Here is a 15201-nt window from a genome sequence, read left to right on the forward strand (position 1 = left end):
CTCCAGAGGACTAGAAATAAAATGTATTCCAGCTCTGATTATGTACATGGGGAGACAGGCCCAGAGCCAGGCTCGATCAGGCCTGGGGCCTCACGAATAGTTTGTACAATAAATACATGAGCAAAGGGCAGGGCGGCCCCCTGGGCAAGGAGCAGAGAAGCCTCTGCCCCTTTCTCAATGTCCCCGGAGCCAATGATGCTGCATCCCTGGCTCTGGCCGTGGCCCCGAGAAGGGGGTGGCTGCCAGGGCTGGGGTTCAGTCCAGCTTCCGAGCTCCCAGCTTCATGGGCCCCTTGGCTGCTTTCCTCTCTGCCCGCTTGGCTTCCATCTCTTTCTTCCTCTCCTCTCTCTTCTTTCGAGCGAGCTCAGCCTTGGCCTGTCCTGGGAGACATTGACGTGGGAAATGGGTTAGTGACAGTGACGTGGGAAATGGGCTTTTCCCTCAAAGGCCCAGCTCTGGGGAATCACAGCTTCCATTGGCCCACCCCCAGGGTGAGAACCGAGGGGACCTACTGCTCTCTGACTCCAGGGCCCCCCAGCTCTCCTCAGTCCCCCAGTCACCAGAAGCTTCTGTGCTCCAGGAATCTGGATTTTGCTGAAAAGAAAAGAGAAGGAAGTCAGGGACAACTTGCTCAGAGACCTGACTTTCCCTCCCCCCCATCCCTCCAGTTGTGAACTATCTCCAGGGAGCCCAGTGACCCGCCTCTAGCTCCTACCAGCAGCCCACCCCCAGACACCCCCAGACACAACACACAGTTAGTTACCTGTGTGTTGGCGGCTAGGCGAGGCGCCAGGGCTGAAAAGGGGTCTGCCTTCTCGCTGGTCTCCGTCCCACCCCAATTGTACTCACTGGCCAGCTTGGTGCCCTCGGGCAGCGATTTGTGGGACTTGGACTCCTGCCAGCCCTGGTCCCAGGAGCCTTCGGCCTCCCAGCTGCTCCAATCAGACTCTGGGAGCTTCTGAGAGGGGCTGCCCGCCTGCAACGGGAGAAAGCCAGAGAGAAAAGGGGGTGGCGGAGTCTCCAGACCACCTGGATTCAGGGGACTCACTTCTAGTCTCTTTCCCCACCCCACCCCCCAGGGCCCAGGGCCTCACCCTCCTGGCCTGCTGCTCCCTATCGCTGCTGCTCCAATCTTCCCTCTGAGCCTCTCCTTCTTGCTGTGAAGAAAGGGCAAGGAATGGGGCCTGGCTCCCCCAAGCAGCAGCTTCTCCCTCTGGGGAGAGGGAGTTCTCTATACCCCCCATGGACACCACTGGCCCAGCACCCCTGCAGGAAGTGGGAAGGAGGTACAGGAAGAGAGAAGGTACTGTCTTCAGGGGATTATTGTCTAAGGGAGAAGCTGTGAGCCAGTGTAGACACCTCCCCCCAAGGATATCTCCAGCAGCAAGCTTCCTGGGGGCACAGAAGGAAGGCAGCTGCGATTGACACAGTACTTTACAAACAGTAGCTCTTTTGTTTTTTGGGTTTTTAGTGAGGCATTTGGGGTTAAGTGACTTGCCCAGGGTCACACAGCTAGTAAGTGTTAAGTGTCTGAGGCTGGATTTGAACTCAGGTACTCCTGACTCTAGGGCCGGTGCTCTATCCACTGTGCCACCTAGCTGCCCCACCTAGCTGCCCCACAGTAGCTCTTCTGAACTACTGTGAGAGGAGGTGCTATTACTCATCCCCATTTGACAGATGAAAAGGATGAGGCAAATAGAGGTGAGGTGACCTGTCGGTGTCTCAGGCTGAATTTGAACTCTGGTCCTCCAGATTCCAGGCCCAGGCCTCAATCCTCCCCTCCCCCATGACCATAGTCTTGGTGGGTGGCTAAAGGCAGGAGGAAGAGGGGAAGTAGGGAAGTCAGAGGGGTCACTAGCCAGGGCAGAAGGTGGTGGCTCCCAGTCCCCTATAGCCTGGCCCCGATACTTTCAGAGGTCACTTCCCCTGGGTGTGTGGAAGCTCCACGCCCTAGAGACTGACCGACTAAACAATAGTCCAGGGATTTGAAGCCCAAATGATGACCGCCCCTGACCTCCCCGGCTTCCATTCCAGCGTGTGCAGGGGCAGAGGGAGAGCCTGGGAAAGCGAGGCTGAGGACGAGCAAGGAAGCAGCTGGGAAGCCCGGGGCCCGCAGGCCCACTCACCTCCAGGCTGCCCCAATCTTCATCATCCCACCGGTCCGCTGAGCTCTCCCCTTCCTCGGCCGCTGCCTCCCCCTCCTCCCTTCTTAGGTCCCACCGACCTGAGGTCACCGAAGGGACCTGGGCAGGTGCAGCTGCTGGGCCTGGGGCTGGGGCTGGGGCTGCAGCTGGGGGAAAGGAAAGGAACATGTCCAGAGTTGAGCAGCCTCCTCAGAGAACCACCTACGTGCCCATAACTGATGAGGGAGAAGCCGGGGGATCTGCCCACCAGGTCCTCTGTTGGCTCTGCTGGAGCCAAGCAAGCCGGGCAGGCGAGGGGCAGGCCCCTGGTACCACTCAAGTAGGGGATGGGGCTTGGACATGTCAGTGAATCCAAACTCCACCATCCAGGTGAGGTGGAATGGTGGCTCCCAGGCTCACTCCCCATCGAGAACCTCCCAGGGGTGCAGAGCTGCAAAGGCCTCTGGAGGCCGTCTTATCTGGCTCCCTCATTTTACACACCAGGGAACGGAGTTAAGCATCCAGGGTACGATTTGAATCCACGTCCTCTGCTGAGCCAATACAGCCTCAGGGACCTGGATGCTAGGCATTGTAGCTGCCACCGACAATGGGGGCAAGGGACAGTTTGGTATCCAAGGAGTTGGAAGACTCACCTTCTGGGAGTGGCCTGAGTGGGGCATCGTTGGCCGGGGTGCTATCAGTGGCAGTGGGGTTGGCACGGATCAGCTTGGAGGTGAGGGAGGAGACACCCGTCACTGCCCAGCCAGCCCAGCTTGCTGCGGTGGCCCCTGGCCTGGGGCTGGAGGCTCTGTGGACATCCTTCTCTAGGGGAGAAAACCACATGGGGTGCAGGGGTGAGGTCCCTGGGGAGGGGCTCCCGGCGGAGGGAGACCTCGGGGGAAGAGGGCCTGGAGCCCCAAGGCCAGGTTCTTAGGGAAGGTACTTCTGGGGCAGTGCCACACAGTAGCAGGGAAGGAGGGAGAGAGGTGCCTACACTGGCTCACCCATTTCATCCAGCTGGGCCGGGTCTTCAGACACACTCTCGAGTTTGGCTAGGAAGCTTCGAATGGCCTTGAAAGCCTATGGGAGGGGAGAGAAGGGAAAGTGAAGGGCCTGGGGGAGGGGGAGAGCTGCCCGGGAATCCAGAGGCAGAGGGGGACCAGGAAGAAGGTGGGAGCCAGGAGACCCAGCCCTGTCCACACTGGACAGTGAAGTACCTCAGGGACTCAGTTTTCTGATCCATACAATGGAACGCAGAGGAGACCCCGGAGGTTTCTTAACAAATGCTTCTGAAGGATACACTATGTGATGGGGCTCTAAAGACACAGGAGGCAGGATGGCCCCGGGGCTGGGTTCAAATCCTGCCTCATAAAGGAATAAACAGAAGGGACTGTGCTGGGCAGACTCCGAGGTCCCTCCCAGCTCTAAGATGACCCGATCGTCTTAGATAAGGCCCTTCACCTCCCTGGGCCTCAGTTTCCCCATCTGTAATAGGAGAGAATTAGACCCGATTCCTTCTAAGGGCCCTTCCTTCCAGCTCCAGGTCTAAGATTCTAAAACACTGGATGGTATTTGGGCTCAAATGCTAACAAACGTGACAAAAACAGCCCAGGAAAAGGCAAAAGGAGAAGGCAGACAACATTCTCTAAGACAATCTGAGGATGGCGAATCACCTGGGGCTGGGAGGCTCAAAGGAGGCTTCTGGGGAGGGCGTTAGGGGCTATGGGGCCCAGGCCAAAGAGCAGAGGCAGGAGATGGCCCAAAGACCTAACAGAGAAGTTAGTATGAAATCAATAGGGCTGGGGCCGAGCTTAAGTCCCAGGTCTGTCATGCAGTTCTTGTACTATCGTCCGGCTGAGCGGAGGCTGGCAGGGTGCCCAGGCTTCTGCCCGACCTCACCTGGTCACGCACAGTTTTCTCGGGGTCTACAGTGAGGGTGCAGAGGACTGGCAGGATCTTGAGAGCACAGTCATTCATGGAGTAGAGGTTGTGGGTGGCGGCAAAGCCCAGGACTCCTGCTGCCCTGGACGGAGCGAAAGGGTCCCTGGTGGCCCGGCTGAAAGCCGACGTGAGGACCCGGTGTCTGGTCTGAGGAAGGAGATGTTGCTCAGCAGGCCCCATTCCAGCCAAGACTGTGGCAAAGCTGGGCCGGGTGCTGGGGTGGGGGGCACTAAGGGAAAGGGAGGCACAGATGGAGGCTGCTCAGGCAGGGAGGGCGCAGGGGCGGGGGGCCTGACTCACACTGGCATTGAGGTAGGGGCCGATCTTGCCCAGGCACACGGTGGTGTTGCAGCGGATGGGGCCCTGGTCATCCTTGGCCTGGAGCCTGGCAAAGTGCTTCATCAGCTCCACATTGAGATTCTGCTCGTTCAGCTTGGGGGCCAGGAGCAACATGGACTAGCAGAGGGAAGAGGGAAGAGGGGGCTGGGGGCCACGGCCTAGCTCAGGACCTTTCCAGGATCTTCTGGCACCCAATCCACCCTGGCCCACTGCAGGTCCCACTCTGCCATGGCCTGGTTCAGAACTTTCCCAGGGCCCTGGAGCCCCCACCTCCCGCCTCCAGCACCCAGCCCACCCAGGCTGCTGCAGGCCTCACTCTATTCTCCCAGAGGAGCTTCTGAAGACCCCTGACAAAGAAGCTTATTTCCAAGGAGGGCCCTGAAGGATCCCTTTGTGGATGTGCCAATAATGCTGTCTTCAGTCAGAGAAAAGACTGAGTTGGGACCACGTGCCTCAAAGACTGTAAAGGATTTCAATGGGCCCCGAGTCTACCCTGTCCTCTAAATGAGGATGCCAAAGATCTGGGACATGAGCAGTCTGGCCCATGACCACACTGGCAGTAAGTGGAAGAGGAGAGATTTGAACTCAGAGCCTTGGACTCTGGTGCCTGTTTTCATTGCACTGACTTGCTGCCGCTTCAGTGAAGAGAGGCATTGGGCTATGGTGCTCAGATTGACAAGACCCCTCCGTGTTGTCATCACACAGCCATGACCCCTTCTTGGGGTTGAAGACCCCACCCACTCAAAGCTCCCAACACTCAACAAAGGCAAAGGAGATGCCAGTTAGCAGCTGCTGCTTGCCCCTTCTCAACCCTCCCTTCCTGCTTCCCTGGGGGACGAGGGGCTGGGCCCTGCTGGCCGCCCTCTGCGGGCCCAGAAGAAAGGCCGAGGAAGTCGCTGCCGGTGGCCTCATCCCAAGGAGAAGCCATGGCAACCAAACACTCGGCGGGGAATTCCCCAGGACTCGGGAGAGGGGAGAAACGGAAAGGTCACGCAGGTCCAGCTCCTTCCTTTCCAGATGAAGCTGAGGCCCAAGAGGACAGAAGGTCTGTCCACAGTCCCAGAACTTAAGGGAGGCAAGGCCCATGGCTACAGTCTCACCTGGCCCCGCCGCCCTAGGCTGGTGATGGGCAGCAGCCAACGGCCCTTGTGGTCCATGAACCTTGTCCACCCAAGCACCCCTCCCCCGCCCCCACGTGGCCAGTGCTCAGCCCCTCCCCAATCCACCTTGACAGTCTGCTCCCGGATGGCAGGGTTCGTGTCCAGGAAGCCGTGCACAACGTGAGGGAAGATCTGGGTGTTGACTGTTGGCTCATTGAGGTACTGAATGAACTGCTCCATCTGTGCCACCAGAGGTGGGGAAGAGGAGACATGTAAGGCCCATGGCAGGTCCCCAAGGGAAAGCCACTGCCCAGAGCCAGGGGCGCAAAGCAACCCAAGCACAAGGCAGGCCCAGAACCGTGCCCTCCCCTATGGGCGGGTCCCTTTATCAGGATGAGTTTTATACTTCCATCTGTCTGGCCGAGCACTGTTTTTTCACCTATTCATTTATTCCTGGGGCCTTCTTTGCCTCGGTTTCCCCAACTAGTCCACAAACAACAAAGACCCGCCAGCAGGGTTCCTGATCCTGGGCTCAGCAAGATGTAACCCTCAGGCTTCCTTTCCTGGGAAGCTCCATCTCTGCCTGCTGCTCGGTATCTTTCCCGGCCAGCCAAAAGTGCCAGGGCCTTTACTGCTTGGGTTTCCCTCCCCAAGGTCGGTGAGCACCACCAAGGATTATGGGGACCCTGGAGATCAAGAACAGCACCCCCCCAAGGCCAGAGAAGTTCTGTGACTTGTCCCAGCCCCACGGGCAGCACGGTTGGCCCTCTGACTCCCCAGCTCCAAACCCAGGGCTGACTGCACTCCCTTCACCAATCCCCGCCTCCTCTAGAGAAGGGCCCCATCCCCCGAAAAGACACATCCCTGCTCCAGGACTGGGAGGGTCACCAGAATGCAGGCCGGGGAGCAGGGCCCTGGACTGGGGTAGAGAGGAACCCACCTGCTGCAGTAAGCGGATCCGCATGGCACGGTCTGTAGAGGAGAACATCTTTACCACAACAGGAATGATTTTCTGCTGGTATTCTTCAGCATTGAGGAACTTCCCAACCTGCAAGAGAACACAGGCTGGAGGCTCACACCTGTGGTCACAAACTTAGGTCTAGGAAGAAACTCACCTCAGAACCTGGGCACCAAAGGGCACCTCTTGTCCTCCCCCTCCTGGTGACGTGAAGTTTAACTCACCTTGAAGAGAGGGGTGAGGATGACTGCTCCAGCACTGCCATATTCAAAGGCTGTTAGCAGCTGGGGCAGGATCTTATGCCGGCAAAAATCCTCAGGGAAAGAGTCCAGATTCTTGCTCAGTTCCTGGAAGAATTTCTGCTTCTCGGCAGGTTCTTTGATCTAGAAGAGAGTCGTAGGTATAGGACAAATGTGAGAAGGACTCACAGGATCTTAGCAGAAGGGGATTCGGGATCATTTAGGCTAATCCATGCCTGAGTGAGAATTCCTGCTGTCCCATCTCTGGGAATTGGCCGTCCAGCCTGTGCTTGGTGACCTCCAATGAAGAAGAACCTACCAGCACCAGAGGAGGTCCAGTCCACTTGCAGACAGCTCTGACTGCTCAGAATTGGTTTTTTGCTCCTGACATCAAACCTCAACATGCCTCTTTCCAAGTCTGCCCCTTAGAGTCAAGCAGCCCAAGCCTAATCCTTCCATGTGACTGTGGCGGCCCATGGTCTATCCTTCGCTCCTTCCACTCATCCTCCTAAGGCGTACTCAGAGCCATCCTCTAGACACATGCCAGCTTGTTCATTTCTTTCCCCAAACGTGGCACTTAGAACCACAGTATTCCGGATGAGGTCTGCCTATATCAGAATGCACGTGGGTCTGTCACCTCCCTAGTCCTGGCCACCATGCTTCTCTTTCTTGGCTTTTAACTCGTACCAAGCCTGGAGACCCCAATGAACTGCTGCTTCCCTGTGCCTCCTCCTTTGACTTGCTCCAAACCCCCAGGGACCGATCCTTCTTCTAGAAAACATCCACTTTTCAAGGGTGCCCACTGGGAAATCACAAGATCCTCCCAAAGAGAACTAAACACATGACATCACCTCATAAAAAGAAAAAGCTGAAGGAGGTGACTTTCCAAATGATAGCGGGCATCACAAAGGACAAAGCAAATAATCTTCTATTATAAAAAATGGCAAGTGGCTAATTGGAAATATGTTTCACATGACCTCGTGTGTATGATCAAAATTAAACTGCTTGCCTTCTCAAGGACTGGAGAGGGTTGGGATAGAGGGAGAGAATATGGAACTCAAAAAGGTTTTTAAAAACTGTTAAAATTTTTTACATATAATTGGGAAATATTTAATGAAATAAAACTATTCATTCAGAACTATTGCAGGGGGCGGCTAGGTAGCCCAGTGGATAAAGCACCGGCCCTGGATTCAGGAGTACTTGAGTTCAAATCCGGCCTCAGACACTTGACACTTACTAGCTGTGTGACCCTGCAAGTCACTTAACCCCCATTGCTCTGCAAAAAAAAAAAAAAAGAACTATTGCAGGGGCAGCTAGATGGCACAGTGGATAGAGCACTGGCCCTGGAGTCAGGAGTACCTGAGTTCGAATCCGGCCTCAGACACTTAACACTAGCTGTGTGACCCTGGGCAAGTCACTTAACCCGAATTGCCTCACTTTAAAAAAAAAAAAAAGAACTATTGCAACTAGGATAACAGAAACTGACAATTGGGAAACTTTTGCATCAAATGTCCCAAATAAAAGCTCGATATTATATACAGAAAACTAACACAAACATATGAGACTAAGAGCCAATCACAAAACATAAATGATCAGAGACAGCCAGGTGGTAAAATGATTAGAGCACTGGGCCTGGAGTCAAAAGACCTGAGTCAAATCCAGCCTCAGATACTTAATAGGTAGGTGACCCAGGGAAAGTCACTTTACCTCTGTCTGCCTCAGTTTCTTCAACTGTTAAGTGGGGATAACAACAGTACTTACCTCCTAAGCTTTCTATGACAATCAAATGAAATATTTGTAAAGCTTTTAGTAGGTGCTTAATAAGTAAATGCTTGTTTCCTTTCCCCTTCCAAAAGAAGAAATAAAAACCAGCAACCATATGAAAAATGTTCCAAATTACTGATAAGAAAAATTAAAAGCAAAACACAAGACAATTTATGAGGTTTTGCTTTACATACACCAAATTGGCAAAGATAATTACAGCCCAACACAGCCAATGTTTTGGAAGGACTGCAGGAAAAACAAAGAAAGGCATAGAGAGTCAGTCTTGGAGCTGGAAAAGTGCCCTATCTCTGGCACATACCAGCTGTGCCACCGTGGACAAGTCATTTAACCTCTCGAGGCCCCAGACAGCTTTAGGACTGTGAATTACAGCCAAATTTTTGACTGACATTGGTGGAGGGAGTTTTCATATTCGGTATTTTCTATAATAATCATAATAGCTTGCATTTCTGTAATGCTTTAAAGGTTTGTAAAGCACTTTGGAAACACCATCTCATTTTAGCTGCACAAAACCCCTTAAAGGTAGGTGCTTTTATCTCCATTTTACATGATGAGGAAACTGAGAAGGGAGACAGGGGTTAAGTGCTTGCTCCAGGTCACAAAACTATGAAGTGTCTTAGGTCAAATTTGAACTCAGGTCTTCTGAATCCCAGGTCTAGCGCTCTAATCTGCCTCTGCCTATCAGCTGGAGAATGGCTGAACAAATTGTGGTATGTGAACATCATGCAATATGAGAGTGCTGTAAGAAAAGAATTCAGAGAAACCTGGGAAGACTTGGACCAGAAAAAAATGATCATGATGCAAGGTGAAGGCAGCCAATGAAAAACAAGCCACCGACCATAGATGAAATTAATTGCATCCAAATCCTTGTTCCAAAGACCAGATGCTGATACACACCCCACTCCTCAGGGGGCTGGAGGTGGGAACTACAGATACTGAGTAGCACATACATCACTGGCAGTCAGTTGCTTTTGCTTAACTGTTTTACTTTGTTCTAGGGAAGGGTTCATGGGAGGGAGTGTTGAGTTTTAAGAAATGATAGCAGTGTCAAGAACAAAAAGCAATTTATAAAAACTTTTCCCAGTGGATAGAGCACCGGCCCTAGAGTCAGGAGTACCTGAGTTCAAATCCGGCCTCAGACACTTAACACTTACTAGCTGTATGACCCTGGGCAAGTCACTTAACCCTAATTGCCTCACTAAAAAAAAAAAACAACCAAAAAACTTTTTCATCTTCTTAGATTTGGCCCAGCCCCCCAGTCTATCAAGAGCTTTTTGAATATGACATTTAGGGACAGTGAACCTACTCTACTTTGTGCCATCTCTCAGATGGAATGTATATCCTCTATGTGTTTATCCACGACTGATGGAAATGTTCAACTTCATAGGGCCTAGCGTGGATCCCTGGGGCACTCCACTCCACATCTCCTTCCAAAGTGACACTGAATCACTAATAACTACCCCTTGGGTCTGGCCATTCGGTGACTTTCCAAAACCGCATCACAGTTGGAAGGTTGCTGCATTTGGAGCAAAAGGATCTAGTTTCAAATTCTAGCCCTGTATGACCTCGGATCAATCATTTCCCCTCCCTGGGCCTCAGTTTCCTTATCAGTAAAATGAGGGAGTTGGGGCCAGGTGACCTCCCAGGTCTCGCCCTTGTCCCCAGTGCTACACAGCCCTGGTCCTTTCTCCAAAGATAGGCAGGGAGTACAGATGAAAGGGGAAGGGAGCCAGTATTTATATAGCACCTACTGTGTGCCAATAAGCACTTTACAATTACTCTCCCACTTAATCCTCACAACAACCCTGTGTAGATGCTATCATTACCCTCATTTTATGGTTGAGGAAACTGAGCCAAGGAGAGAGGTTAAAGGTTAAATTACATGCCTAGGATCACACTAGATTTGAACTCAGGTCTTCCTGACTCCCGGTCCCCAGTGCTCTGATCAGCCAGGGGGGGGGGGGGGGGGTTCCAAGAGAATAGAAGGGAGCTTAGAAGATAAGAGCTAGAGGGGTCCTTGGAGGGTCCCTAGTCCAGCCCCTCCCTTTACAGATGAAGAAACTGAGGCTCAGATGCATGGGTTACCCAAGCAAAGTGGGGATTGGGCTGGGGTTAGAATGTAGGTCTCCCAACTCCTGGGCCAGTGCCCTTCCCAGCTGGGCCACCTGATGCCAAAGGGCTGTCAAGGATGGCAATCACTATGACGGACACCCTTCCTGATTTCATTTCTAAACTAGCCATGACTGTAAGAGACTTGAAGTGTCTCAAGAGGGGCTTTGCCCCTGTTCTTGTGTGTGTGCTGGTAGACATTTTGGTCCCATTTTTGAAAAATGGATAACTTAAATAAACCCCAACATACATCATTTCTCAATATACCCCTGACCAAATTCCTTTTGGAATAAAAAAACCACAAAACAACTAAGCTGCCAAAGCAACCTCTGATGGTGTATGCCACGTTCCTCACCCTCAGCCCCGCCTTGTTGAATGTGGGAATGTACCTTTCATCTTCCTTTCTTCAGTCCTAGGATGCTCACTACAGTTCATCTGGGCTCACCTGGGCTGCCTTTTCAGGCTGTTTTTCAAGCTATCATTAGTTTTAATAAGCAGACCTTGAATTGGGACTTCTCCTGCCACATCCCTCACACCTCCATCCTAGTCCCAATTCAGTTCTACTAAGTAAGGTGGTCCCCATTTCGATGATGAATCTGAGATGACTGTGTTTGTTCTGTCTCAGCCTGCTGATCACAGAATGAACTAACCTGGGTCTTGCGTCACTAGTCACTGGGCGGCTAGCTGGGCTAGGCCAGACAAAGCAGTCTGGTATCAACCTGCCAACCCTTTGTTTTCTAGTGTTGTCAACACCAGGACACTGGATCCGCCAGCCAGGAAATAGCATTTATAGTGAGGGGACCCTCCATGTGTGCCTCAGTGCATATGTGTGCATGGGTATGCGTGTGTGTGTGTGTGTGTGTGTGTGTGTGTGTGTGTGTGTACACAACATTTCTTTGGCCTTAGAAAGGACAAAGAATAAGAAATCTGGGAGGGGAGCAGGGGTGCAGGTGCTCAGCCCCAGGCAGATGGAGCAGAAGGGACAACTGAGGCAGAAGGTAGTCAGTCCAACAGTCCCCTCATTCTCAGGGGCAGCTCCCTCTCACTAAGCTCACCTGGATCTCTTCAAGGAACAGGTTGGTCTCCACAAAGCTGTTGCACATGAACCCACCAGGGGCCCGACAATTCTGCAGGAAGCGGGATGGATTGGGACGCACCCTGGGGTTGGCCCCCACCAACTCGCAGTAATGAGGAACCAGAGACTTTGGAATCTGGAAGAAGGGTAGGTATGAGAGGGGCCTCAGTGGGCCAGGGAGGACAGGGGGCTGAATGCAGTGGGTGGCAGGAGGGCAAAAGGGACCAGGGAAGGGAGAGAGGCTGAAAGGAGGAAGGTGAGGCCCAGAAACAAGGGGATACCCTATGGGCTGAGACTCACCTTCCCCAGGGAGCGCAGGGAGGGGGCCCGGGTCAGGGGGCCGTTGAACACCTCCCAGATTAGACAACCCAGCCTCCACATGTCAGCTGACCTGTGTGGAGCCAAAGACAGGACTCAGGGGCCCTCCTGGGCCTGACCTGTGGGGTCGGGTGGCACCAGGACTCCCCCGGGGAAAAGAAGGAAGAAGCTGTGGGGGGGGGGCGCTCAGTACTCTGACATCCCCTTCCTCCCCCTCATCACCCAGCACCTCTGGGCTCCCGGTACAAGGTCTCATTCAACCTTCCCTCCCCAATACCCCACACTCACCATTTCTCCCCCACGCTTTTGCTACTGTTGTCTGTCATCTCAGGTGGGTCATATCGCTCCAGGTCGGGGATCCCCTTGCGGGGGGGATCCCCATTGTCCCCCTGGGCGGAGTACATGTAATCCAGGCCCCCCAGCTTCCACTCCCCAGCACGGTCCACAAAGACGGAGGCGGTACACACATTGTTGTGAATGAGGCTGCAGTCATTAACGAGGAAGCTCAGGGCTTTCTGTGGGGACGAGGTCAGGCTGAGGGCACAGCTTGGGAGGCCGGCAGCACCCTGCCCTCACCACCCCCAAAGGGCCATCAGAGGGGGGTACAGGCATCTGGCTCTCACCACAATCTGATGCAGCCCCCAAGAGATCTCCAGCTCACTCAGCCCCCCTGTTTCTGCTTTCAGCTTCAGGTACGTCCCCAGTGGGGTCACAGGCTCAGTCACCACGTGAAGGCATTTGTCCGTCTGGGAGAAGGACCAAGAAGGAGGTCAGTACAGGCCCAGGAACACAGATCCCTGGGCTGAGACAGAGAGGAAGTTGGGAGGAAGACAAGGCAGACAGATCAAGGTTGGGGAGCAGAAGGGTTAGGGACAAAAGGAAGAAACTGACTGATGGGGGGGGGCAGTGAGGAGCGCTTGGGCAAGGTATGTGGAGATTGTTGGAGGGCAGGGGGAGGTCTTAAAGACAAAAGGAGAGGAGGAGGCTGGGGGACACAGTGGAAAAGGGGCTCTGCCTCAACTAGCTGTGACCTTGAACAAGGCCCTTCCATGCTTTGGGCCTCAGTTTCTCCAACTGTAAGTGAAGAGATTAAGATTAGAGAATCTCTAAGGTCCCTATGATCTTATGGGAAAAGAAGGGAAGGCGTTAAACGGGGGTTGGAGCCGAGAAAGAACAGGAGAGCAAGGGTCACAAGGGGAAACTGAGGGAAGCCCTGGCAAGTGCAGGCAGCCTTGAAGGCAGAGGAGGAGCCTGGGGTCCCAGGAGATCAGGGAGAGGTCCTTGGGAGGAGTGTGCCCCAGGCTGGCCTACCTCCAGCCCGTCGATATAGGCCAGGATATTGGGGTGCCGCAGGGTTTTGAGTCGTTTGAAGGCTGCCTTGGCCACCAGTGTCTGCTCCTCGTCCCCTGGCTTGGTCTCGAACACGAACACGGACACGGCATTTCCCGTGGCCTGTGGGGAAGCACGGGCTGGTGGAGGGGGAGCTTGGGGGTCCCTCACCCCCCTCGGCCCGGTCTGGCTCTCCCCCCCTCCCCCTTCCCCGCCCCGGGACACGTGGGGCCTCCACTGGGGGGCATGGTCCCCCGCCCCCAGGTCCCCCAGGCTAGGAGCAGGGCCCTCCCCCCTGGGCTGCCCAGGGCCCGGGGGCCACGTCAGGCCGGGCGGGCCGGGGGCGGGCCGGGGGCGGGGCCGCAGCCACAGCCTCCGGCCGCCCGGACTCCGGCCACCGCGGCCTGCTCAGCTCGGCCGGGCTCCTGCTCGCCGGCCATCACCTTCTTCTTGCCGCGGTGCAGCGCCCACAGCCCCTGCCCTGGCGCGCCGCCGCCCTCGGGGGGCTCCGGGCTCAGCTCGTACGGGAAGTCTCGGATCGGGTCCCGGGCGAAGAACCACATCTTCCGCCCGGCCCCGGCTCAGGCCCCGGTTCAGGCCCCGGTTCAGGCCCCGGCTCCGCTCGGGCTCCAGCTCCGGCTCCGGCTCCGGCTCCGACTCTGCCCGGGCCCGGCTCCGCCCCCTCGACGCCCCGCCCCGCACAAGGTCCCGCCTCTCCCGGCTCCGCCCCCGAGGGCCTCTTCCACCAGTCTGGTCACGCCCACGTGGGGGGGGGCTGCCTCTCGAGGCTCCGCCCCTCCTCAGGTCCCGCCCCCAGGACCCCCAGCTCCCTCATCTGCTCGCTCCTCTGGCCACACCCCCTCGAAGCACGTCTTCCTTCCACCAACCACAGAACAGGGGTGCAGGGGCGGGGCCTCTTCAGGGCCAGAGGGAGCAGAGGGAGGGGAGGGGAGGAGGAGCTGGATGGAGAGGAAGAGGCGGGAGGGAGGGAGGAGGGAGGAAGAAGAGGGGAAGGAGGAAGCGGAAGGGAGAAGATGCATAATAACAGCTGACGTTGACCAAGCGCTTAATCACCCAGGGCGGGGCCTGCACACAGTAGGCGCTTAATAAAAGCTACTCCACAGAAAGTCCTGGACTTTACCATACCCTGCCTGGCCACACAACTGTTTATTGTCCTCAGTTTACATTTGAGGAAACTGAGGCTCAGAGGAGAAATGACTTGCCTGTGGCCATCCCTCCAGTGAGTCTCAGAGGCACAGGGGGACTCTGGAGTCAGATGACCTGGGTTCAAATCCTGCTGTAGATACTTAGAGAGTGGTATGACCTGGGCCTCAGTTTCTTCAACTATAACATGAGGGGGCTCAACTGGAGCCCACCAGATGTCTTCCAAGATTCCTCCCAGCTCTGGGTCTAGCATCCTCATCTGTAAAATGAGCAGGAGAAGGAAATGTCATACACTCCCAGGATGTCTGCCAAGAAAGTCCCAAATGGGGGAATTGTCCAAGGGTGCAATGGGCCCACTGGGGAGTTCTGTATCAGAGGAGTCCTCAGGCTTGGGCCTCCCCAATCAAGTCAGCTCAACAGGCATTTACTAAGCACCTACTCTGTTCCAGGAACTGTCCTAAGTGCTGGAGATGCAAAGAGAGGTCAAAGGCAGCCCCTGCCTTCCTGGAGCTTCCAGTCTAATGGGAGAGCCAAGGAGAGAACAGCTGCAGACAAGGAAGCTACAATATGGTGATCAGTGAAGGGGAGGTACCGGCATCAAGAGATGTTGGGGAAGGGCTTCCTGGAGAAGGAGGACTTTTAGCTGGGTCCCGCAGGACGCCGGGAGGCGGAGATGTTCTGGACCTGGCGGACAGCCAGGGAAGATGTCCAGAGTCTGGAGAGG

The 15201-nt window shown here is 55.0% G+C and overlaps 1 protein-coding gene across 3 annotated transcripts; it reads right to left on the reverse strand.

Moving 5' to 3' along the window:
* Position 1: 1 nt before the first annotated feature.
* Positions 2 to 13985, reverse strand: SCYL1 (SCY1 like pseudokinase 1). Of its 3 annotated transcripts, none has more exons than XM_043970658.1 (18): positions 13757 to 13985; positions 13296 to 13436; positions 12608 to 12730; positions 12273 to 12499; positions 11967 to 12057; positions 11647 to 11802; positions 6686 to 6844; positions 6444 to 6551; positions 5630 to 5743; positions 4365 to 4520; positions 4023 to 4211; positions 3128 to 3203; positions 2777 to 2947; positions 2127 to 2284; positions 1095 to 1157; positions 764 to 976; positions 513 to 594; positions 2 to 380 (listed from the first exon to the last, which is right to left on the reverse strand). In XM_043970658.1, the coding sequence occupies exons 1-18, from the start codon at positions 13874 to 13876 to the stop codon at positions 256 to 258; spliced, it is 2472 nt and encodes an 823-aa protein (XP_043826593.1). In that variant the 5' UTR covers positions 13877 to 13985; the 3' UTR covers positions 2 to 255. The 3 variants fall into 3 exon arrangements, with proteins under 3 accessions (XP_043826593.1, XP_043826592.1, XP_043826594.1); XM_043970657.1 differs by having other exon boundaries at positions 2127 to 2290; XM_043970659.1 differs by lacking the exon at positions 1095 to 1157 and having other exon boundaries at positions 2127 to 2290.
* Positions 13986 to 15201: the final 1216 nt, after the last annotated feature.

This window comes from Dromiciops gliroides, chromosome 6, assembly GCF_019393635.1.
Source record: "Dromiciops gliroides isolate mDroGli1 chromosome 6, mDroGli1.pri, whole genome shotgun sequence".
NCBI lineage: Eukaryota > Metazoa > Chordata > Mammalia > Microbiotheria > Microbiotheriidae > Dromiciops > Dromiciops gliroides.